The sequence below is a fragment of the Ovis canadensis genome, chromosome 19 (genome assembly GCF_042477335.2).
Source record: "Ovis canadensis isolate MfBH-ARS-UI-01 breed Bighorn chromosome 19, ARS-UI_OviCan_v2, whole genome shotgun sequence".
NCBI lineage: Eukaryota > Metazoa > Chordata > Mammalia > Artiodactyla > Bovidae > Ovis > Ovis canadensis.
In genome coordinates this window covers 22,376,702-22,402,378 of record NC_091263.1, presented here as the reverse complement: position 1 = coordinate 22,402,378, position 25,677 = coordinate 22,376,702, and the positions used below count along the sequence as shown (strand labels likewise).

Here is a 25,677-nt window from a genome sequence, read left to right as displayed (position 1 = left end):
TTTTTATATCCATCAACCTTAAAAGTTTCTGGTTTTGTTAGCCATATTATTTGTCTTACTTTTGTGCTTCATTTTTCTTTCTCTTGAGTAATAGTGATAGAACACTGGCAGGCAAACCATTGGCAGTCCATAGGAAGTGCAGAGATTCTGGGGGGATGTGTGGTACATGGTAAAGGTGGCAGAGCTACATCCAGTGAGGAAAGCATAAATTATTCATTAAATGGTGTTAGACACATGGCTTGCAGTCTGGTACAAAATTAAGTTAGAATCACGTTTTACACTGTATAACAGTTTATTCCAGGTGACTAAAAAGTTGAACAAAAATATAAAGCAACTTGATGAAAACATAATAGTTGAGTATTCACCTAATCTCAGGTTGGAGAAGACATTTCTAAGTAGAAAAGCCAAAAAACCATGAGGGAAAAGTCCCTCAGATCAAAATCTAAGTGTAAAAATGTAACAAGTGGCTGAAAACAGAAAGGGAAAAAGGTTTAGCCAGGTACTGCAAAAATGTAAAATGTCTCCCAAGTTTTATACATCTCGGGAAAACAGGTGAGCTTATTTTTATAGAAAAAAATTTTATATATGTCAAGAAAAGCATATTTCAGAATTGCCACCAAAACACCGGAACAGATATTGAACATCAGTTGTAATCAAACAGATGCAAATTGACCTATAAATAAAACAAGAAAGTTAAAGTTAGTGACTGCTGGTCATAAAGAATGCAGTTGAAAGTACAGATGTGAAATAATCATGGAGCACTTTTATCTGAGTGGCATTTTCATGATACCCAGGATACTTTTTTAAATGTTCAATGTTTTGATGTTTTTAGAAAACTATGCCAAGAAATAAAAAGAACGTTTATTATGTTTTTAATAATGTATTAGATTCAAGTTTGATATGTTACAAGGGGAAATGTTTAAGTTATGGTATACCCTTATATATGCCATGCAGCCACTGACAAGTCATGTTTTTAATAAAGATCAAGTGATACAGCCTACCAAAAAATGTATGATAATTTCATCATTTTGTATGAAATTATACATATGAAGGGCTGGGCAAATGCGGTTTTTTGTATGATTCACCTGTATCATTGCTTGTAGCTAAAGTTCCTTTATATTTCTATATATAATGTTCTATTGTATGAATATATCAAAATTTAGTTTTCTGTTGGTGGCCATCTTGGTTGTTTCCTTTTTTTGTTGTTATTATGAATAATACTTATGAACATTTTTATTCATAGGACTGGACAAAAATGTTGACAAAGATGTCAACAGTGGGTTGATCACTGCTTTTAATTTTCGTAAAACTTTTCTGTATTTGAAACATTACCTTGCTAGAAACGCATTATTATTTCAGTATATGAAAACCAGTCAATATAATATACCTTGTAGTAGAACAAAGGACAAAAATCACATGATCACTAGATGCAGAAAAGGCATTGACAAATTCTGTCACTCTTTCATGATAAAAATACTCAACAAACTGGGATAGAAGGAAACTTTCTGAGCCTGATGAAGATATCTGTGAAAAATCCACAGCTATCATATATGACATGATGAAAGACTGGATGCTTCCCTGAAAATCAACAATAAGATAAGGGTGTCCACTCTTGCCCTTCCTAAGAGCATTGCCATGGAAATTCTAGCCTGGTCAGTTAGGCTAGAAAAACAAATAAAAAATCTCGAGACTGGAAAAGAAGTAAAACTTGATCTTACATATAGAAAACGTAATCTTATATATAGAAAATCCTAAGAAATTCATGAAAAACTATTTGAGATTTTTAATAAGTTTAGCAAAAGTTATAGAAGGTAAGATCAATATGCAAAAATCAGTTGGATTTCTAAATGCTAGCAGTGAACAATCTGAAAATAAAGTAAGAAAGCATTTCCAATGACAATAACCTCAAAAAGAAAAAATTCTTAGGAATCTGTATAACAGAAGTGTAAGACTTCTCTAGGAATAACCACTCCTGTGTTTCTCCTTTACTCTCATACTGCTGACACCAATGTGTGGGATTTCACACCAGCAATTCTCAGACAACAGCTGGGTATCCTTGTGCAGTTCAGTTGGAACATAATATATATTAACACAGACCTCACAGGTTAAAGGCTCCCACCCCAACTCACACACCCTTCAGACATCAACTGCAAGTCCAGGTTGTTACCTGTGCTTCTGACCAACTGGCTGTAAGTCCGAGGTGCCCTTGCCCCCCTCCTTTACAGAGGGAATTAAAGGATGTGAATGAGCAGTCGGATGAAGAGATACAGGGGACGAGGTCTGGAAAAGTCTGAAGCCCAGAGCTGCTTTCCCTGTGGAGCTGCGGTGTGCCGCTCTCCCAGCATATGGGTGTGTTAGATCAGCCAGAACCTCTGAATCTTGTGCTGTTGGCACTTCTGTGGAGGCTTCATCACACAGTCATAGCTGAGCATTTACTTGATCTCCAACTCCACGCCCCTTCCCAGAGGATGGAGGATGGGGCTGAAAATTCCAAGCTTCAAACCATGGTTTCATCTTTCTGCATCCTGAAGCTATCCAGGAGCCCACCAGGAAATGCCTCATTAGAACAGAAGACACTCCTGTCACCCAGGAAATTCCAAGGAGTTTAGGAGCTCTGTCAGGTAGCAGGTCACCAGCAAATACTAGAACAAAAGGTACTCCATCCTACCACATAAGAAATTACAAGGGATTTAGGAGCTCTGCCAGGAATCAGGGCTGTCTATATGTTTTCTTTCACATTTGTGCACTGAAAACTACAACACACTGTTAAGAGGATTTAAAGATCTAAATAAATGGAAAGACATTCATTGTTAAGATAGAAAATTGAATTACAGATTCAATGTAATCCCTCTCAAAAGTCCAGCTACCTTTTTACAGAAATTGACAAACTGCTCCTAAAATTCATATGAAAATGCAGAGGATCCAGAATAGGTGAAATGATCTTGGGAAAAAAAGAGCAGACTTGGTATAATCACACTTTCCGATTTCAGAACTTACTTCAAAGCTGCAGTAATCCAGTCTATGTGGTACTGGCATAAAGGTAGACATATACACCAATGCAAAGAATTGAGAGTCCAGAAATAAACCCATGTATCTATGATCAGTTGATTTTCAACAAGGGTGCCAAGACCATGCCGTAGAGAAGAATTCTTTTCAACAAATGGTGCTGGAACAACTGGATAGCCACATGCCAAGAAATGAATTTGGACCCCTACCTCATACTATATCCAAAATATTAACTCAAAATAGATTGAAGACCCAAATGTAAGAGCTACAGCTATAAAGCTCTTAGAAGGAAACACATGTATAAATCTTCATTATCTTGAATGATGTGATGTTTTCTTAGATACTTTACCAAACACACAAAACTGAAGAGAAGCTGGATAAAGCTTGGACTTCATCAAAATTAACAATTTTGTTTCAAAGGGCACCATCAAGAAAGTGAAGAGACAACACACAAAATAGAGAAAATGTGCAAATCATGTATCTGATTAAGGACTTAGATCTCAAATATATAAAGAATTTTTATAACTCAGTAACAAAAAGACAATTCTATTTAAAAAATAGGCAAAGGATTTGAATATGCATTTCTTTAAAGACAGTATACAAATTACCAATGAAAGCACATAAAAAGATGCTCAATATCTTTAGACATTAGGGAAATGAAATTCGAAAGTGTTATGCCCAGAGTCCGAGTCCCCAAAACTGAGAGAATAAGATGTCCACAGCAATGCAAAAGCATAAAGGGGTTTATTGCTAGCTCGAGTTAGGGCCAGGTCTCATCCAGCACAGTGGAATCCAACAAGAGCCCTGAGCTCTGAATCACATCTACTTTTATACAGACGGTTCTTTGTTCCTGTAACAGCATAGCTGATTGGTTAAACCATACACGCACTGGACTTTTAACCTCGCATCCCTATCCGGATTGGCTCAGGTCTGGCACGGGCTGGGGGCTATGGGGATTTTTTCTGATTGGTCGAGCTACACTGCCTGCGGGAGTTCCCAGTGCCTCAGCTTTCCTAGAGACTAAACCTCAGGCCTAGCCTGCCCCTTAGAGCCTGTCCTGGCTTCAGTTTGGTCCTAACATTACCCCCTGTCTTCAGCTACATAGAGGAATCTTACTCTTTATTTGGGGGCAGGGCCTGATACTGTTGCCTCAGTACCATCAGTTGGACGGTATTGACACGGGTCTTTTACAAAGGCAACAAGCTTAGTTATTATGCATGGACCAAAAGTAAGTATTAATAGTAGCACTATTAGAGGGCCCACCAGGGTGGAAATTAGCATTGTTAACCACAGGGACTGTTGGAACCAGGACTCAAATTAATTGAGACATTTTTTTTCTTTTTTTGATTTAGCCCTTTTCTTATCTTGGCCAGGGACTCCCTGATTACCCCTGAGTGATTCACATAAAAACAACGTTTTTCCCCTAACACAGCACATAGGCCCCCTGAGAGACTTCATACTCAAGATACTTCTTGGGAATTGGGGCGGAGGTCTCTTTCTTCTGTAACTTCTTCCTGCTGTGCATGGGCGTAGGCCTGCCTAGCAGAGCAGAAGTCTCTCCACCTGATCTAAGTTGGGGTTTTTCACATCTGAAACCAGCTTTTACCCTTGTAGTTGCAGCAATTTAGTTGGCCCCTCTCAGAGATGAAATGGACAAGGGCCAAACAAGAGACCTAACAGGATGGTCATCTCTGGTCCCCGGAAACAGAAGGCAACATTTGGGGTGAGGGTTACAGGGTTTGTGACCCCTTCTGATTGGTTGGTGATGAGGCAGCAGAGCAGTGCTCCAAGAACCTTGTGTTCAGTCTGAAGTTACCATCTTCCACCTGGGTGGGGGCTCAAAGACATTGCTATGCATATTTCTCTGAGTAGGAACCAGGACTCTGTCTGGAGGCTGCACCAACCTTTGATGGTTTCTGTTTTTGTATCCCCTCCCTTCCCTGATTAGCAATTGTTTGAATCCATGCTGTGGAATTCAGGGAGGGCCAAGGAGGCTGAACAAAGTCTATATCCTACAGATAAGAAATGGAGAACACAGAGCAGATCTGTACTCCAGAGCCCCACAGAGTCCCGCTCAGTTTTAATTTTAGGGAACTAGGCAACAATGACTATGATAACTTTCTGTCAAAATGGGGCATAGGACTGCCCCAGCTTGGAGCAATACAAGCTCTAATCTGAAAGTACACCCATAGCATCACCTAGTTATTTTCCAGGATATCTAAACCGTAGCTACTCTATTTTGACTTTTAATTATAAACTATTTTTTTAATAGCCAAAGCAGATTTTACCGTTAATGATGTCAGTGTTTTTCTAGATATGAGAAGATGCAAGAATTGGGACTCATAAAATCTTTTCCTGAAAAGATCTATCTGATGGCCTGTTCTGCCAGTTTTTCCCAGAGCAGAGTGCCTCATTCCTGATTTTTACCCTGAACTCCTTTCAGGGGCGTTGAAAGTCAGCAGTTGCAGCGGCCATGATTTAATCTTTGTAGATGCAGATGGCGAGTGTCAGTCTTCAGTTGGCAGAGCCCCTTTTTGCTCATAAACTTGACCATGATTATGAGGGGGCCACTTCGTGACCGTTTTATCCCATGGTGCTGAGAGTGTCCATTCTCAGGTAAACAGGCCACTCAATGTGCTGTTACTGGACTAGGCCATAAAACAGTATCTAAAATTCTCTGGACCACCTGTCTTTCTAGCTTTTTGGTCCAGGAAAATATTTCCTCTTGTTGCTTCTTGTCATATCTAGAGTTACACTGTTACCATCATCGATCTCATATGGGACTGTATATTATTCTATTAGAGGCCTCACACACATACAGTGTAAGAAACAGCCATTTTGTAAAACAGGTGAAATACAAATAACACAGCCAGCAGTATTAGTAAAGTCACAAGTAAGACTTATGTTAAGAACTTCCATTAGATGTAGCCCAGTATACCTTCAGGTTATCTGACTTAGTCTGCCGGTAGAATCTTTATCTTCCAGGGAAATTATATATTGGCACCATCTATAAGGAACATAGCCCAGTTTTCTAGTGTCATTAGACTGATTATCTTTAGTATGATTTAATTTTTTAAGTAAATTTTCTCAGGGCCAACCAGTTAGAGTCTGGTAATAGAGAAATTTACCAAGGTAACCAAGAACTAGACACAGGTTATTGGCCACAAACCCAACAATTGGATTGATTTTTAAAACTAGCATAGGATCAGGCCTATGATAAAAAAGCATTTGACTTACATGCAAAGGTCTAAGAAGTCAAGAAAACATAAGTGATCATACGAATCGGGTCCCGCATCTCGGGGAAGCTGTCTCCCTCTGATGTCGTCATCTTCTCATCCTGGTGTAGTGTAGTTTCTCCTGATAAAAAAGTCCTTCCATCCATGTTGGAGACAGTCCCTTAAATTATGTCTTTTTCCCGTCTTGGTTGCAGGTCATGAGGCATCTGATCTTCATCCAAAGATAGATTACTAAGATAAGCTTCAGAAACAAACTTAGGGTGTTCTTCAAGAATTCAATTAAATTTTACATTAACGTCACATAACAGCAAAGAACTATCTAAGAGATGAGTCTTACTAGATGCAGACCTTCATTAACAAACTGGTATTTAACATTTTGAAATATCTTTTTTTCCTTAAAGTTACCCTTATTTTTATTAAATATAACCAAATTAAGGCTAGTTTGTTTGCAAAATAGGTCTGTTCTCACTGATTTTGGTCTGATGATTTTTATAATCATAATTGATCATAGGCTTTTTATGTTGCTGAAATATTTATAGAGTCTCAGACTGAACTTTTAAAATAAAACAGGGCTGGGAATCTCACATCAAAGGCTTATCACAGATTTTGCCTAACAAATCTAGGTGAATTCTTCCCTTTTTAAGGTCTTGAAAATTTCTTGAGATTTTTGTATCCGTGAGATAACCTTCCTAACTCGATAAACTTACTGGAAACCTAAGAACTTCCAATTTTTGGAGGAGTCAGATAGAAAATATAATTGTTTTGTTTATAATGTTTAATTTTACCAAAGTATTGTCATAATTAGTTTGAGAGGAAGATTTCCCCTACTCCCTGAAAACATAAGATTTAATCCCATAATTTTTCAGATAGAAACTATAAAAGTTATAAGCATATTCACTGGTTCATTCAGTCCTTTTGCTAACTTTTGTGAAGTCATCAGGTTTTCCATTAAAATACCAGGACATATCAGAATATTAAAAACTCCATATAATTCTTAGGATATCTGTATTAGTAATTTTACCCTACATTATAATATGAGCAGATTTATTACTCATTTGATAATCTTTTTTATGTAATTTAACCAACCAAATAAACACAGTTTAATATCTCTCTTTGGGATGTTCCAGGGGCCCTCTGAAGCACCCCAAAGTTAGCTAGAAGCCAAAAGTGCTTCATAGAATGATTTAGGAAGTTTTGTCAACAAATATCAGAAAGGTTTCGAGCACTCAGTCAGATGGGACTATAGGTCACTGTGAAACAATAGCTATTCACTCAGCCAGAGTAACAATATGGGATTTCAGAGGCAAATACAGAACAGACCACTTAAGAGGCAAATAAACTTAAATCTATTGTCAAATGCAGTTTAACATCTGAAGAAAGTGTGTCCTTTTAACAGAGAGAAAAGCCAAATTCAAGTTTTTGCGCCAGCTTATTTTTAGTTATTAACAGTCCCAAATTTCTTTAGCTTCTTTGTAAGAGGAAACTAATGTTCAGTAATAAATGTTTTAAAATCTTACTCTATCTGGAAATGAGCTAGCTAGTCAGTGAACTTCTATCACTTAGTTTAGCACAACCCAATTCAAGTTACCCCAGTTGGGACAGACTATTTCAGACAGACATTCCTAAAGCATAATTATTCTTAATAGAGTTTATCTAAAAGCTCGTATCGCATTTACATTTTTTTTTTAAGTTTTTTACTTGAGGTAATTTTCTTGTTGACAAACTTGTAACAGATATATTTAACATATTAAACCTAGGTACAATGAAAAAATTTTTTTAACATTAATTACTCTAAGACATGTCTATATTAGATAGGTCAACAAACAAACATTAATATCAGGTATTTAACACTGAATATTTTCCAGTTCACATGAACCTGGAATTTATTGTTTAATTTAGAATTACTTGATTTGTAAGCGCTTACCTTTTTTAAGCCAGATAAATAGATCTCATATACAAATTAACCTCAAAAATATTACCCAGAGACAGAGACATACCAAGACATAATTTAGACAGACACAGTGCAAGATCTAGCTTTAAGTCTTTTTTTTTTTCCTCAGTGTCAGGAGTTAGAGATAGTCTAGATAAGTGTTCTTAAGAGCCCTGGTCTCAAGGCACAGAGCAAGAAAACCAAGTTCTAACAAATGGCGGCAGGTGCAAAATGGCCATCAAAAATCACTACACAGATCACAGAGTTAATACACACACAGATAAACCTGGCAGTCCTCATCAAAGTGAAAGTGAAGTCGCTCAGTCGTATCAGACTGTTTGCGACCTGTGGACTGTAGCCCACCAAGCCTTTCCGTAACATCAAAGATTTTAAGGGAGGAAAGGAAGCCAGGTTGAAAGAAGTGGGAGGAGGCGGGAGAGGGGGCAAAAGGGGTGGCCTTACAGATGTCTCCTGCCACCTACAGGTACCGAGGCATTACGGGACTTTTCCCTGGGCTTCCAGAGGAGGGAGGACTGGAACTCGGCCCTACCAAAAATCAGAACCAGAATTCAAGTTCTCTGCCAAGAGGAGGTGATCAGTCTCCAATCCTCAGCTCAGTCTGAGGGCCCTTTGACCAGATTTCTGCATCCAGGACCAGGGGACTAGAGAAACAGGGAAGGATAGGAAGGGTTAAGGAGAGGAGACAGAGAGGGAAGGGGAGAGAGATCAATAAAGTCTCTTGTTTCTTACCGGTCGGGGCACTCTAGCCAGTTGTCCATGTCAGGAGGAGACCAGGGACAAAAGGGTCCCAGTTGTGGCCTCTGGGTCTGGTCCATTGGCAGGCAAGCTGGCCCCTGAGTACCCCGAGTGGTCAGAATGTCAGTCTCGGCGAAGAAGAATCCCACCAGAGTCACCATTTGTTGCAGGAAGAGGGGACCCCTTCCAGGGCCCGAAACTGGGCTCTTGCCTAACACTCGGAAATGAATTGTCCGAGGAGACATACGTGCTGACAAAGCAAGAGATTTTATTGGGAAAGGGCACCCGGGTGGAGAGCAGCAGGGTAAGGAAACCCAGGAGAACTGCTCTGCCGTGTGGCTCACAATGTACAGGCAGTGTCTCCTTTAAACCTTTCCCGAACTCTTCCGGTTGGTAGTTCCGTATTTTTTATCAGGATCTCCTGTCATAAAACAACTCATGCAAATGGTTACTATGGTGCCTGGCCAGGGTGGGGCGGTTTCAATCAGTGTGCTTCCCCTAACAATTTCCCCTGCAAGATGGGGTATATAGCGGTGTCGTTGGTTCAGGCTCCTTGAGATTCTTTGGGTTCTTTCTTACATGTGTCACCAACACCTGAGGGGTTGAAAATCCCTGTTGAGGCAAAAAAGGTTTTACCCAAGGAGGTGGGGGGAGGGGGGGGTTGGTCAGGGTGTCCGATCCGCAGTCGGAAGATGCTATCTCGGACTTGGTGTACAGTTCCCAAGTCAAAGGTGCTTTCTGAGGGCCAGCCTACATGGAAGGTTGGCCATTCTGTGCTGCAAAAAGTTATTAATTTGTTCTTCTTCACCAGCACTGATAGATTCTGTGCTCTAGACTTAAAATCAGAGAAGTGGTCAGTCCTAAGAGACAAAGGAGTAGAAGTTGTTTGTCCCATGATTACAGAGAAAAACACAGAAGACCAAATGAGCACACAAAGAGCAGAGACAGTGCCAGCACTCACACAGACCCAACAAACAGACAACAAGTGTACACTGGCCAAAAGCACAGTACTAGGTCTTCCCAGGCCCCCTTTTTTTAACCTTTTTCTCCCCTTGAGAGTATCTTACCGGCAGGACGTCCACAGAGCCAGCCGTCTCCCCAGCATAATGCCAGGCCTCAGCCTTACGCTGGTCTTAACCAGAAAACAGAGCCAGCTGCCTCCCCAGCACGATGCTGGGCCTCGGCTTTACACTGGACTTAACCAGAAAACACTGGTGTTCAGAGATCTCTCCTCCTAGTGAGGAAACCCCTTCTGCCGGGAGAGTGTTATTCTTCCCAGTTAAAGAGATCCCGGACGAGCCCCCAAATGTTATGCCCAGAGTCCGAGTCCCCAAAACTGAGAGAATAAGATGTCCACAGCAATGCAAAAGCATAAAGGGGTTTATTGCTAGCTCAAGTTAGGGCCCAGGTCTCATCCAGCACAGTGGAATCCGACAAGAGCCCCGAGCTCTGAATCACATCTACTTTTATACAGACGGTTCTTTGTTCCTGTAACAGCATAGCTGATTGGTTAAACCGTACGCTTGCGCGGGACTTTTAACCTCGCATCCCTATCCGGATTGGCTCAGGTCTGGCGCGGGCGGGGGACTATGGGGATTTTTTCTGATTGGTCGAGCTACACTGCCTGCGGGAGTTCCCAGTGCCTCAGCTTTCCTAGAGACTAAACCTCAGGCCTAGCCTGCCCCTTAGAGCCTGTCCTGGCTTCAGTTTGGTCCTAACAGAAAGCACCTCTTCATGCTCACTGGGATGGCTGGTGAAGATATGGAGAAATTGATACATCACATACTGCTCATGGAATGTAAGCAGAGCCACCCTGGGAACAGCTTGACAGTTTCTCAAAAAGTGAAACAGAGAGTTCCACTCCCAGCTGTTTACCCAAGACATATGAAACATATGTTCTCATTAAAATATATACATGAATAAATGTTCAAGCAACATTATTCATAATAGCCGTAAAGTGGAAACAACTCAAATGTTCATCAGCTGGTAACTGGTTAAGCAGATACGTACATACAATGAGACGGAATATCACTTAGCCATAAAAAGGATCATACTACATAAAAATGGAGTACTAGTGCATCCTCTAAGATGATGAAACTTGAAAGCATTATCAAGTTAGGTACACACTGGCACATATTTATGATTCCGTTTGCACGAAATGCCTAGAATAGGTGAATCCACAGAAACATAAGTTAGTTGTTGCGAAGTGATGGGAGTTGGGAAAAATAGAGGGTGACATCAGTGGGTGTAAGATTTCTTTTTAAAGTGATGAAGGTGTTCTGGAATTGTATATTTATGAGGGTTGTGCAGGCTTGTGAATATATTAAAAGCACTGAATTGTGTACTATGAAAGTGAATTTTATGGTACATGAATTATACATTAATTTTTTAAGTGGGGAAAAATGGGAAACAATAAAATTTACTCATTGTGAGTCTTAACAATAAAAACATTTAACAGCTTTTATTTTTTAGTATTAGGAAAAAAATACTGAATTTGAAATGTTTTAATGTGAATTTGAAAGCCATTTGCTGCAATGTTTTTTTCATAAGAAAGTCGTAACAGTGCCATGAGATTCCTTAATTTGTTCCTTTGGTTCCTTAAGGTTTGAAGAGCATGTTTGCTTTCTTACAGAAGGGAAAGGTGCCCTCTGTCCTCTTTTTTTCCTGACCCAGGCTCACACTCGGGGACAATGAGATACTTGCCTGTGGCTCTTTCCAGGGCTTAGAGAATAGATTTTCTCATTCTTTCTATTTCTGTGTCTTTTGCTCTTTTCCTTTCTGTCTTCCTTCCTTCCTTCCCTCCCTCCTTTCCTCTCTTCTTCCTTCCTAGATGCCCTCCTCCCCTCTTTCTGACCTTTCTTATACAGATGTGACTTGTGTTTTCTTTGTTTTCTTCACTTTGATTCTGTTGATAATGGCTGAACATTTATGGATCCAGAGATAATATGCTTCTGTACTGAAACAGTCTCTCAGTCTATCAGTAGGTTGCTAAAGGATGAGCAGCTAAAAGCTTGTTGAGTTTTATGCATTTTGAGTTTGACGTCGCGGAGACATCAACCTGGAATTGTTATGGAGGCACAGTGGTATATGAGAGAGAATGACATACAATGGCAGAAAACTCAGGAGAGATCTGCACTTGAGATTAGGTTCAGAAATGATTGGAGATTGTTCTTATTGTACTCTTTCAATATTAAACTCAATATATTACTTAAAGCAGTTGCCACTGGACTTTTCCACCACTAAAGTACTGAATCCTTTAACAGTGGGATATGATGAGTGTTTTGAGGTTTACCCTTTAAAACTTTATCCTGAGAAGTTTGATAGAATGGGAGACAGGAATTTCTGTGAAGGAAACCTTGATATATCTATGCCAAATTTATGAATGTTTGTTCTCAATGGCTAGGTTTGTGAGATTGCCTAAATGAAAAGGAAAGTAAATCATTTCAGTGGTATCATGTGACAGAAGTCAGACTTCTTTGATTGAGGAAGAGGTTGGAAGGAGAATCTGCATAAATTATTCCTATGCTTAATGGTTGAGAAGAGATGAAAAAACATTGTAGCAATTATCCATAGTTAATGAACTTTTTGTTTTTTCAAAATTAAGGGAGTTACATATGTTTGTATACTAAGTTGGTAGGATCAGTAGAGAAGAAAAAGTTAAAATGCAAGAATGAGAGGAAATCACTTATGGCCAGAATTCTTATGAAAGGCATAAGGAATAGGATGTATAGCACTATGGAGTTAGCCTTGGGTGTTGAAAGGTCATCAGCGTCACTGAGGTAGGGGGAAGAAAAGGAAGAAGCAGGTAGTTCACACGTCTTTGGGGCAGCTGGGCGTTGAGAACCACGTCATCAGGAGTTTGTTGCGTCTGTGTTTTCACGTTTGAGGAAATAGAGTCAGGACACTGCTAATAAAAAGCAGGATGTCTGAGAGGCGACTAGAAGTGTGCTACAGCTTGTTGAGGGGTCACAAGAGGTGGGGTGCTCTTCTGGCCTTCCTGCAGCCTCCCACGCAGTTAAGAGACTTGCTGGAAGAACTCACACGACTTGGCTGTACTCATGGCTGAGGCTTATTAGAGCAAAAGGACACACAGCAGGATCAGCAAGGGAAAACAACCCATTGGATGTTCTGGAGGCGTCGAGGCACAGGCTTTCAGTTATCCCTCCCAGAGGCAAAATGATGGGCTGTATGAAACATGCTCCTTCCTCCGGCAGTGACTGTAGCACATTTGCGTAATGTTTCTGCCCAGAGAGACTCACTTAAGACTCAGCCCAGGGTGAGGGTAAAGTGGGGGTGGTTAGGTAGGCACTGCCATATACCCAGCCACAATTACCAACATCTATTCTCCCAAAGAGAGAGCAGGTATTCCTCATAAATCACATTATCTGCAAAAACAGTTCAGGCAAGTTCCTTTAACGGGAGTTGGATACCTTGTCCCCAACACTGAAACAGTCAGGATCCAGAACTAACTTACCAGTGACCAGCTAAGGGCCAGCCCTGTAATTAGGCTCTTCTTAAGAGTATCAGGCCTGGTATGTTAATAATTTTCTGCACAGTCACTCAAGTCCAAGCCTGATGATTACCCTAGTTTCTAGCAGTGCCTTTATGCATGACTTTGTGGTTTAATAATTGTCTCCGTTGGGGCACCTCAGTGTAGCGTGGTAGAAAATTAGAGTCCTTTGATTTGTCCATGCTTCAGGGCTTACAGGACCGAAAGAACTAGGAAAGGATGGGGTGAGGAAGCAGCAAGGCAGTAGAGGGAAGATAATGACGAAAGAGCTAAATTTAGAGTGGAATTTGGGGGTGTGCTCTAGCCTATAGAGGAAGAAAGCAAGCAAGGCGAAGTGACTCAGATTATGAGAAGCTCAGCAGACCCAAGCAGGAGGTTTGTCTGATGGTGGAGGCGCCCAAGGTTGGAACATGGGCTTCTCTAACTTCTCTAGGCAAATAAAACTTAGACTTATTATCAATTCAGTTCTTTTTTTTTTTTCTGGTATCTTTGTCTCACAAAGGAAATTCATCTTATTTAATCTGGTATGTTTTAATTGAAAAAAAAGCTTCATATTTGTGCTATGAATTCTGTCTTCTTAAAAATAATGTTTTCCAGGGGTTATAAAATCTTTTTCTAATATACCAAGTTTTCCTCTGTTCTTTGCTTGCTCTTTCATCATAGAGGATACTTCTGACAAGATGGATGGTAAGAACTTCCTTTTCTAATTCTACTAAAAAATTTTATGGTTCTTGGATTCTGTGTAATATCTTTGTTCTCTTAATTTCTGAAAATAGACTGCTTATTTAGCAGCAGTCTTAATGTGAAAATGGCTCCATAATTCTCTGATTGAATTTGGGGCTAGACATATCCATTTTGGGTTTCTCAGTTTATTCAAATACTAGATTACTGTTTGTTTAAGTTCAATCAATTTTCTTAACTTTTTTCAACCTGAGCCCTTAGAATATTCTCGATTTCTCAAGTCTTTCTCAGCAATACCAGATTCAAGAAAAAGGAACCTCATAAGTCACATAATTCGGTTCTTTAGTTTACTAACTCTGCTATAGAGAGAGACAGATGACATATTTTACGGGTTCATGTGTCCCCTCTGGTGGCTCAGTGGTAAAGAATCTGTTGCCAGTGCAGGAGACACGTGAGACTCAGGTTCGATCCTTGAGTCAGGAAGATCCGCTGGAGAAGGAAGTGACAACCCGTTCCAGTATTCTTGCCTGGGAAATTTCCCTGGGTCAGAAAAAAGTCAGATACAACTTAGTGATTACACAACAATAACAGTGGTCGTTTATGAAAATGAAATGCTAGGTACAGATGCTGTCTTTTTAAGAGTGTGTTTCAGATGAACATTTTATCAAAATTGATCTTATTTTGAGCTGTACCTTTTAAATTTCATTATTTAGTTTATCTTTAGTTGCTTGATCCAGTGTGATAATTTTTATCTGTATGATATTTTTGTCTAGTACTAGACTCTATTATCCATACTTTTCCTTCACGTTATCAGATACTACCAGTGTTATCTAGGAACTTGAGCTTTTTTGTAAGAACTTGTAAGAAGATCATGAATCTGTAAGTCACAGTGTGAGATCTAGGAAAAATGGAAAACTGTGTTTTTCTAATTATTACATAAACTCTGAAACTGGTTTATCTTCCACTCTGATGATTTATTTAATCTTGGCTTGGGTACATGAGTGTTATTTATAATTGGTCTCTGTGTATCTCTTTATGTTTAATGTATTTCATAAATTTAAGGAATTATTAAATGAATGAAAACCCACCATGAGATAGTTTCTATATTTCAGTGTGGTATCACTTCTGTCACTGAGAGTCTGGATCCTTAAAAAAACAAATTACTCTGACTTTCCAGATCAAAATTTTTCTTGTTTGGGTCAGAAACATCAGCCTATTTGAGAAATCACCTGTGTTATATAATGTGATACTCTTAATTGGTGTTTAGTCCTGTGTTTTTTTTTAATCTATATACACCCAGAGAGAGAAATACCTGCTATTGCTCTATAATAGTAATGAGTTCTGATATTCATCCTTGATTTTTTTTTTGACCATGCTGTGCAACTGGTGGCATCTCAGTTCCCCAACCAGGGATTGAACCCCAGACCTTAGCAGTAAAAATGTGGAGTCCTAACCAGCGGACTGCCAGGAAATTCTCTTTACTTGATAATTTTTTTTGCTAGCTTTTACAACATCTTCAGTTCAGTTCAGTCACTCAGTCGTGTCTGACTCTTTGCGACCCCATGAATCGGAATACAAAAAAGCTTGAGTAAATAGCTGATAGATTCATAGGTGACGCTTTGATGAAAACAACACGGCCTGGGTCCTGGCTGTGATCCCATGTTCGTCAGTTAGTTTTCTAGTTCTTTCTTGGGCTCCCTTTTGAAAATACTCAGAAAGTATTCTTACATCAGAAAGATATATTAAAACATTTGTTTCGAAGGGAGCAGTGACAGTTGTATCATTCTTGAGCAGTTTTTTTGTTACCTTTCTTCATTTAAAATTTTCAGTATGAGATACAGCAGACAAACTGGCTCATTTAAGAATTTTGCTATTTTCAGTTGTCTAGTTTTAACTGTTTTGTGCTGTGAGTCTTTAGGTTACCTCAAATTTTGTTTTATCTCAAAACCTTTTAAAAGCTAATTTAAGGCTATCAAACTAGAAGATATTTTTTTCTTTTGCCCTTTTGTTTTCATCTTGGGTGGGAGGCACAAGGAAAGTCTTAATATCAACGTTGGCAGACTTTGTTGAAACGTTATTGTTTTATTTCTCTTATTTAGGAACAGCATCTGAAGATGGTAAGAATTAAACATTTTGTTAGTAACACAAATAGCTCTACATTAATATTTTCATTAGTAGGAATTAAATATTAAAAACTAAAATAGGCTACTTTCTTTGCAGATCTATAATTTGCCAGCTGTGCTAGCTTCTACATTTTGTGTTTGGTTGTGTTATTCATGTAAATTTTTTTTTTTTAATCCTTCATCCTGGAGTTTTGCTGTGTATCTTGGATTATCTCATGCTGGAAAAAACATAATTGCTTCATGTTTAATAATACCTAGTATAAAGTTACATAGTTTCATTTTTTTCTGTAGTGACATTAATGCCTTTCGTATGTGTTTTTGTTTTTTAATTTTTGCCAGTTCATTTATACTTTGTGAGTGCACGCACTGTTGCTTTATCATTGGAGTTTAAATATCATCCCACTTAAATGCATTTATTTTGTCAGCTTTTAAATGTATCTTTGATTTTGAATCAGTGCCTGGGGAATTGCATATGGTTTGAAATTGGAAGTACAAAAACCTTGCTAGATACAATACTTTATTTTGCTGAACCAATTTACCTTTTTAAAAATATTTCTTACTTTTCAATTTGGAGAAAGGAAAAACTTCAGTGTTTTTATTTCTCCTACTTAAAGGCTATCTTATTAATTAAGCCTCTGATATGAACCACAATTTTTTCCCACATTTTACGAGTGGCATCTTCTTGTAATACAACCAAGTAGATTTGACATTTTGATGGTCTCATGTTTACTCTGACATATTTGAAAAATTTTCATATTTTAAGTTTTAGAATACTTTATAAAAATGGTTTCTGGCACTGTGTCACTATAATTTAGATGGTAATATCAAAATAATTTATCCTAACTTCTTTATTATAATGGATAAATTTTGCATTTCAAAAATAATAATTTTCTTTCTATTTTACTTCTTAGTCAGGAGAACATCATGTCCTATTCTAAGCAGACTCTGTAAAAGGGTGAAAGTCCTGAATCATGAGCTTTTGGGGGCCTTGAAGAAGTTGCTAGAATGAGAGGATCTACCACGTGTACTTCTCATTTTGCTTCATTTTATTCCTTGTTCTTAGTTATTCTCTCTCTTCCCTCACTCATTTCATAATTTTGAAATTTTCCTTACCTTTAGATATGTTTTCTTAATTAATATTGCGGTATCAAGCTAGATCATAGATCGTGATTGCCCTCCAAGTTGTGCCTTTTAAGTGAAAAGGATTCTGAGCTCTTCTCCATGATCATGTTGGTATGGGTTCCAGTGTGATAGTGATTGAGGCTGTTGCTCGAGAACACCAAAGTACCTACTAGTAATATATTTTTGTTTTTTTCTAATGACAGTTTACTTAAGCACTTTGATAAGTAAGCATTCTCTCCTTTGGTTCAAGAGCTCTAGAAACATTTTTGCACCTTGGTTTCATGGAGGGGGATGAAACAGTAATAGAGAAGGAAGGAATACTGATTGGAGGCAGAGAAGGAAATGTGTAGAGAAAAGTGACGACTCCTCTGTGATTGGTGTTTCCTCAAATAACTTTATAAATGGAGTCATTTTGGAAAGAAAGAGATGTAGCTATCTTCCACTGTCCATGCATATCTGTAGTACTCCGATGTTTAGCACAGCATATAAAAAGATATTTTAGCTAGTATTGTATCTTCTGCCAATCCCTTCGGAAGTACGTTTTCAGTCCAAAAGACCGGGCTGTTGTTTCTAAGCTTAAGCTTGTATTTTAAACTACAGGCTGAATTTGAGAATAAATTAAATTTCATAGAAACTGAATAAATGTATGCCTGTGGTAATTATCTTAAGTATAACTCTACTGGACTAATAATATCAAACTGAGAATGGAGATCTTTTAGCTTGACTTTGCTCTTACCCTTAAAGGAAAGTTAGTTTATGGTGCAACACATAAAAAACAGTATATATTTTTAAAATTTCAAGGGAAAATGCTAATCTTTAGAGTGAAGTTTACAGTGTTACAGAATTTAACGATACTTGAGAAGCACACCCAATTAGAAAATTACAGTGAGATTTTTTTCCCCCTCATTACTAAATATTATAGAAAAATGTCTGTAATTATATAAATCATTTTATTCTTTAGGCCGGGTGAGAGCAAAGCTTTCAGCACCACTTGCTAGTATGGGAAATGCCAAGACAGATTCCAGAGGAAGAAGTCGAACAAAGATGGTGTCTCAGTCACAGCGTATGTATTACCTATTAGTTCTCTTGTGTTTCTACTATGTTAGGATAAGCGTGTTCTTTGTATGTTACTGTATTAGGAGATTGACCAGTGGGAAAAGACAAAACTAATTCCCAAAAAGACAAGCCACATACTGAGTTCTTGTTCTGTACTTTAGGTTCATCATCACCTGACAAAAATGAAGGTATTTTTTTTTCAATGTTTCGGGTCAGTTGTTGTGCATGTTTTCGAACTTTTGGAGTGGGTGTTGTCTTGTCCTTGGTGTGTTACTAGGGCTGCATCACTGATACCTGCCACTTAGAAAGAGAAACTTCATCTGTTATACAGACTTTTGCATGGAGATAACACAAATCTTTTAGCATTAAGGTTTTCACAGTCTACTCAGAAACTGTAAATGTGGAAAATTGTGCTTTTTAGGGGCAAAATAATTGCTGTATGTTAGCATCAAATCTGGTTGCATCTAGCTAATTATTCAAGGACAGATATGTAGTATCTTTGTACTTTCCCTAAAATCCATTAGAATACAGTCAGCATTTTTGGCAGGTATATACTGATTTATAAAGAGGAAACAAATTGAAATGACCAGTTTTGTTAATATTTCTTGTTAAATTTAAGATTTATATTTTTGCAATTTCATTGGAAGCTGAGTTTCTCATAAGCACAATTATTAAAAAGCACAATTTTGAATTCTAGGTAAAATGAATGATCCATTCCTCTATGTTCCAGAATAGTAATATATTCACTTATGGCATAATTAATTTAAAAGAGATCTCGTTCCTTCTTTATCAAGAAATTTTCCTTAGTACATACCTCTTAGAACAGGGATTTTTTTCTAGGGAGGTAATTCTGGGGTTCTTCTTTATATCATTACTTGGTCATTTTGGAAAGAAAGAAATGTAGCTATCTTCTACTGTTCTTTAGATAATATTTCAAGATATAGATGCCCAGTTCGTCTGTTTTTTAGCTTGATTCTTGAATCTTAGAATTAGGGAAAGGAGCTGGGCTTAGAGGGTGCCAGAGGATGATTAGACAAGTCCAGCCTAGCAGATTCTCCTCTTTCCAAAGTAAAAAAATCCAGGCAGGGTAAAGATTGGATCACTCAACAAGAGTCCTAAAAAAAAGCAGAAATGCTCCAGTAAAATTGGTCTGCAAATTGAGGATTATTTACAAATAGGAAAAATAGAGTAATTGTTTAAAGTAACTTAATCTTTAGCAGTACAACACAGAAGTTTAGAGCCTTGCTATTCCAAATATGATGCCCAAACCAGCATCAGCATCACCTGGGAAACGCACACCTGAGAAATTCACCACAGGTGTACTGAATTCAGTCTTTAACAAGGTCATTAAGTGACTTCTGTTACAGTCAGGTCTGAGAACTATAGATGTAGATCATGGTATCTGGAGCCGTACTTCCCAGAGTTGATCATGGCTATTCCAGGTTATTCAAAGTTGTTACATTTCTGTGTACTTCGAATATAACCAGTAAAATGAATAGGATAATCTTACAGGATTGTTGTGAGGGTGAAATTAGTGTATTTGCCTGAGCACAAAGTACATGTTCTATATTTTAGCTGATAAAAGTGATCTCTTTGTTTTTCTTAATGTAATGTCAACTGAATTTTATACTCCTGTTGTGCACTTTTCTATACCTTGTTAGTCTTACGGCCTTCAGGAAGCAAAAATAATGGTGAAGGAAATTTAAAGCATAAGGAAAAGTAAAGATAGCAACCCGAGACTGTATCTAGTATCTTAACGATAAAACTCAGTTTCATGTGAGATATTTTACAGAGTTTTCTTCTAAAGTAACACTAAGACTGAACTCATGGCAGAGATTCAAAGTGTTTTGTGTACAGTTTTTTAATATATTCCTTAAGGACCTCCATTTTAAGTGTATTATATCGAGAATCATATCGAGAATATACAATAATTTTTTTTATATTTGGTTTTTGACACTGAAACCCTATGCACAGTACTTCAAATCCTCTCCTAGAGTGTGAGAACATAATAATAGGCTTTTAGACCCAGTAAGATTTTAAGATCAGATAACTTTCCCACAGTTAAATCATACTGGTGAGGTTTTTATTTGCTTGCTTATATATTTATTTGAATGACTGTTTGTTTCCTTTCAAATTCTTTTGAAGAAAGATAATGCAGCTTTATATAGTTTGATGCAAGTCTCTTGACACACATTTACACAGAAATATTACTGTGTTGTGAAGTAATTCACTAGGGTTTGCATGGTCTTTCCATATTTTATATCACCATTTAGGGAAAAAAAAAAATCTTGAGTCAAAGCAGGTATGTTCTAATGGCTAACCAAAAATAAATTGAAACCAGACCCAATGGAGAGACTTCCAGACTTAATTATTTACTTGAAGATTGTGTCTTTTCTTGTCGGTAGTGACTGATTATGTACAAATGATTGTACAGCCTGTGAGAAATTTTGTCTCTCCACCCACCCTGCTACTGTTCAGTTTTTTTCCCTCAGTGTCTTAAGAAAGATAAAATCTGTAGCTTTTTCATGTAATTTTTCTTCAGCTAGAAGATGCTGTAATTCTTCCTCACCTGTAGTTTTTAAATGTTTAAATAATAAAAGTTTAAACATTTAATTATTTAGATTATAGCCTATCAGAAGAAAAGCTGAAAAATCTGCACTTTACACCTTCATTTCATCTGCTTTGTCCATTGGTGTCTGATCTCAGTTACCAGCTGTGAAAACTACTCAGTGTTCTGCTTTTGTTAAAGTTTGCTTTTTTTGCTTTAGGATTTTTAATTTTCAAAACTGACTAAAGCTTTCTTATTTCCATCTGCCATGCATTTTAAATCTGCTCCTTCCCTCTTCATGGATTATAACCCTTACCCTAATTCTGCCTTTACACTTGTTCAGGATCACAATCTGCTAATACCATTGGTGGTAAGAATCTATAGATTTTATTTGTGCATCAGTTGTTGGATCATCTATTTTCATTATCAAGAATGGGTTCTATTCAGCAGAAATTCTTAACATTTAATATTCTATATTTTTGTAGCCATTATTGGGGTAAAATTTCCCAATTTTGATTTTCCCGTGACCTGTCCTTATTTGTTACTAAAACCCTGGTTTTTTTAAAAATTATCCATGTTGAGCCCACAAAGTATAAAAATCCCAAAGCAGGGGAGCTTTAGTAATGCCTTGTACATAGCTCATAAAAAGTACAAAACAGTGATTTGAAAACTTTAGGCAGCACAAGAGAAATTAGTTATCCAATTTCAAATTTTGCAGATTATTTTCTAGGAGCATGATGTTGCTAGGTGCATCATACACTTTTTTTTATCAACTGTGATTTTCCTCAAAGAAATAGTTAACCTTGCTAGTTCTTTTGCTGGGGAAAGAGCCGTGATATTTTCTTCTTCTAAGTATGAATGACTGCAAATGGGTTGTAGGCACTGGATTATCATGCTGTTCATGGCAGGTAGTGGAGAAGAGCACGATAAATTAACACTGCCAGCTGTATTTCCTAGCACAGGGCATGAATGAATTCAAATATATAGAGAGGGAGCTCACATAGTTTTGATAAATTCAGCCAGTCTAGAATAGATGGAGTGGTTACTCTTGCTTCTATACTGCATGTTTCTTCTCTGCTGAATAGATCCACATCTCAAGGAATTCTCCAGTTTCCTATCAACACCTTCACCTCCTAAACTTACATTGGTTTTAACAGAATAACATGTTGTATGTGGTCAGTTCGTTATTTATATTTTTATATTGTCACATTCCCATAAAATATTCCATCAGCTTACCTTGCATTGTGAGTTTGTGGCATGTTGGGTGTTTGGGTGTTTTTGGTGTGTATGTTTAGTTTAGATGCTGCATGGAGAAAATAGGTGCCTTGTGAGTATCCCTAAGGTTATGACTGAAAGAAACCTCATCTAAACATTCTTCTCCTGAAATGTCATGGAACAATTCAAATGAACCATCATTTTAAAGTACACTTGTATAATTTCCCTGCAATAATTTAGAATTCTTTCTATATAAATAATAAACTGTCAATTTCATCATAAACATTGCTTTGTTTTACAGTATTGCTATAAACAGCAGAAGATGAGTTTCATATTGTATTCTGGTAAAGTTTAGGAATTAAGCATGAGTTTAAATTGTATTCAGGAACACCGTGCCAAGAAAACAGTAACAAGGGTCACAGATCAGCAACCTGTGGGTCATATCCAGTCTGCCTCTATTCATGTACAATTTGATCTATACAACATGATAAAAATAAGAAAATGTCAGAGCTTTCATTAAAAAAAAAATCCAAAAATGTGGCCAGTGTTACCTCAATACGGGGCTGGTTTGAACTAAAAAGTCACCACTCCCTCCCTTGAACTCAGCACTCCTTCCGCAGTGATGTTCCCTGCTTCTCCCCATTGACTTGAGTCTTTAATCTTTGCTCTGTGGAAGTGAGGCATGACTGGGTAAAATGATGCAAGGTGAGCAGTGACTGTGGAGAAGTGCCCAACAAAGAGGAAACTTTGCTTTCATGGAGTTTTATTTAAGTTCAGGTTTAACTTTTATAATGCTACTATCCAGAATCTAGAGTTAAATTATACCTTGGACTTACCTAGTTTATTTTCCTTTTCAATGCAAACACAAAATGCTCTGATTGACAAGGAGCTTACCCCTTTATAAACTATACAATTCTAGTTTAAACGCATGTTTCTTTTTTTTAAATTCTTGCCCCTTCTCTGAGATTTTGTCCAGTTCCCTCTCTCTACCTGACCACATCTTCTCTCTTCCAAGACTGGAAATTACTAGTTTTGAAAGAATCTATTTTCTTTGATATTTATTTGCCCACAAATCTTTGTTCCACCAAAACATCTACATGCCAGACTTTGGCCACCCAAGACCGTTTTTTTATTTGGAGGCAAATAACAAAACCTGTTTCTTTTTTAGCTGGCCCAACTTTGTAAACATTTAAAATTTAATCTCGGGACTTTCCTGGCTTTCTAATGGCTAAGACTCCACACTTCCACTGTGGGGGGCACGGGTTTGATCCCTGGTTGGAGAATGAAGATCCTATATGCCACTCATTGTTGCCAAAATAAATAAAAGAACAAATAAATAAAATTTAATCTTGTAAAAATTTTAAAATATATGTAAGTAGCAAGATAGACAACTTTGTTATGCCCATTTCAAGGCATCTCAACAGGCAAACTGTTTTAACAGTTTGAAAGGCAAATTTTCATTATTACATTCTTAAGAAGAATGTTATCAATAATAGAATTATTGTTTCCTTATAAATGTATAGCTTCAATAGATAGCTTTTTAACATATAGTTAAATGAAACCATATTTACATGAAATGTATTGTTAGATAAGTTATTTCTTTGGAAACCTTTTCTACTATTTATGTTCCGAAAATCATAATAGTGTTTTCCTTATTAAACATAACGTCTTATAGTCCCCAAAACTGAAAATATATTTACTTGATTTACCATTCAATCCTAGTATGTGTGTATACATATATATATATGTGTGTGTGTGTGTATATATATATATATATATATAGTATATCTTTTTATTCCAGGTTTTCAGTATATATATCTATTTCCTTGGAACTTAGAACTTGACATTGTATCACAGGTTTCTCAGATGTACTTCTTGAATTTTTATCCTTTCGACAAAGATCTCTTGGAGTTCACAGGCTGACATTTATATGTGTGTTTGGTGTTCAGCTGGCAGCCGGTCTGGGTCTCCAGGAAGAGTTCTGACCACAACAGCCCTCTCCACTGTGAGCTCTGGTGTTCAGAGAGTCCTGGTTAATTCAGCCTCCACACAGAAGAGAAGCAAGATACCCCGAAGCCAGGGCTGTAGCAGAGAGGCCAGTCCATCTCGGCTCTCAGTGGGTAAGATCCTTGTGTCAAACTTGGGACCTCGTGTTTCTTTTGTACTTTAGGCCTTGGTAGCATTGAAGACCTCATTTAGGTACTTCTAAGTTTGAGGAAAACAACTTCAAGGAGAATTGAAATATTATGTTTAAAAATGAAATTAGATATCTTATCTTGGAAATAATACTTCTATTTTAAATCTGTTTTTTTCTTTGCAGCTGTTTAATTTTAGTAAAATACAGTTTGCTCTTCTAATCACATACAGACTAGAAGAGTGTAAGGAAGAATTTTTAATGGTATTCCTGGTAATGCTTCATCAAGAATCATTTCTTCTCATCCTTAGCAGAACTTGTTATTTATTAGCTTTATAAGAAAGAAAAGAATAAAACCAAAATATCAAAAATACAAACCCTTCTCCTGTTTACTCCACTTCTGTGCTGCCGTTGCTTCATACCAGCCCGAAGCAGTCGGATTCCTCGGCCAAGCGTGAGTCAAGGGTGCAGCCGGGAAGCCAGCCGGGAGAGCAGCAGGGATACGAGTCCTGTGCGCTCTTTCCAGCCCCTTGGTGAGTTGTCTCGGCTTCCCTGTTGTATTCGCACCATCTGATAACCTCAAAAGACCCTGGATTTAGCTTTATCAACTGTATCTTTGCCTCTTTTTCTGTCTTTTTTAAGGACAGTCAGAGGGAAGTTACATGTTTGGGAAGTTCCTTTAACATTTACTTGTCTTAAATAAGGAAATTAGACATTAGATAAACAGATTGCCTTCATAGTCAAGTAAATATCATATAGATTTAGATTACATAACATTGAATTCAATATTTTTTCTTAATAAATATCCCTATAAAATTTAAAGATAATATTTAAGTAATTACTCTTAAGTGAAATGTGGACTATTTAGTTTGATAAGAATAGAGATGTTTATGCTTTTCAGCAGAAATATTCACTCTTCACCTTACATATTTAGGATTGCTGGAAAGAAGGCTGTAAAATAACATGAACTACTTATTTAAATGGAAGGGATTAATATTTTTATATATTTTACAGTTTAATAGCATTTCCCATGCATTAGCTTTTATTGTGTCATTGCTGTGCAGCCCATTTGTTCCTTATTATAGAGATTGTACTGTAACCTTGACTGTAATACTCCATTTACCTCAATTATAAAATGTTAAATGATCTTTTAAAACCTTTAGTATTTTAGAGTAATTGAAGAGGCAGAATATTTTTATGTTGAAAATCTTTAGAATTTCTGTGTGGTCCCCAGCATTTTAACTAGTACTTTATTTTTATGCACTTACCTAAAGTCATTTCATGTTTTTTTCTTTTAATTCCATAGAGTATAGGTTATTGTAACACTTAAGAGAGTTGCAGATTTTGTGACATTTAAATA

General features: G+C 37.4%; 1 protein-coding gene and 1 long non-coding RNA gene across 12 annotated transcripts in view; one reads left to right on the top strand and one right to left on the bottom strand.

The window, feature by feature from the left end:
• CLASP2 (cytoplasmic linker associated protein 2) overlaps positions 1-25,677 on the top strand; it is a 179,866-nt gene that overhangs the window by 99,739 nt on the left and 54,450 nt on the right. For 4 of the 11 annotated variants that reach the window (XM_069561339.1, XM_069561337.1, XM_069561347.1 and 1 more), the window contains 3 exons: positions 18,326-18,427; positions 24,133-24,303; positions 24,743-24,850. In XM_069561339.1, the coding sequence (XP_069417440.1) occupies positions 18,326-18,427; positions 24,133-24,303; positions 24,743-24,850 (381 nt within the window). Of the gene's footprint in view, positions 1-18,325; positions 18,428-18,581; positions 18,609-24,132; positions 24,304-24,742; positions 24,851-25,677 lie in introns of all 11 variants that reach the window. The other 7 variants (XM_069561338.1, XM_069561336.1, XM_069561345.1 and 4 more) reach the window with 3 other exon arrangements.
• Positions 274-4,877, bottom strand: LOC138424449 (uncharacterized). Its single transcript, XR_011250799.1, has 2 exons — positions 2,168-4,877; positions 274-673 (listed from the first exon to the last, which is right to left on the bottom strand). It is a non-coding gene; the product is annotated as an uncharacterized lncRNA (long non-coding RNA).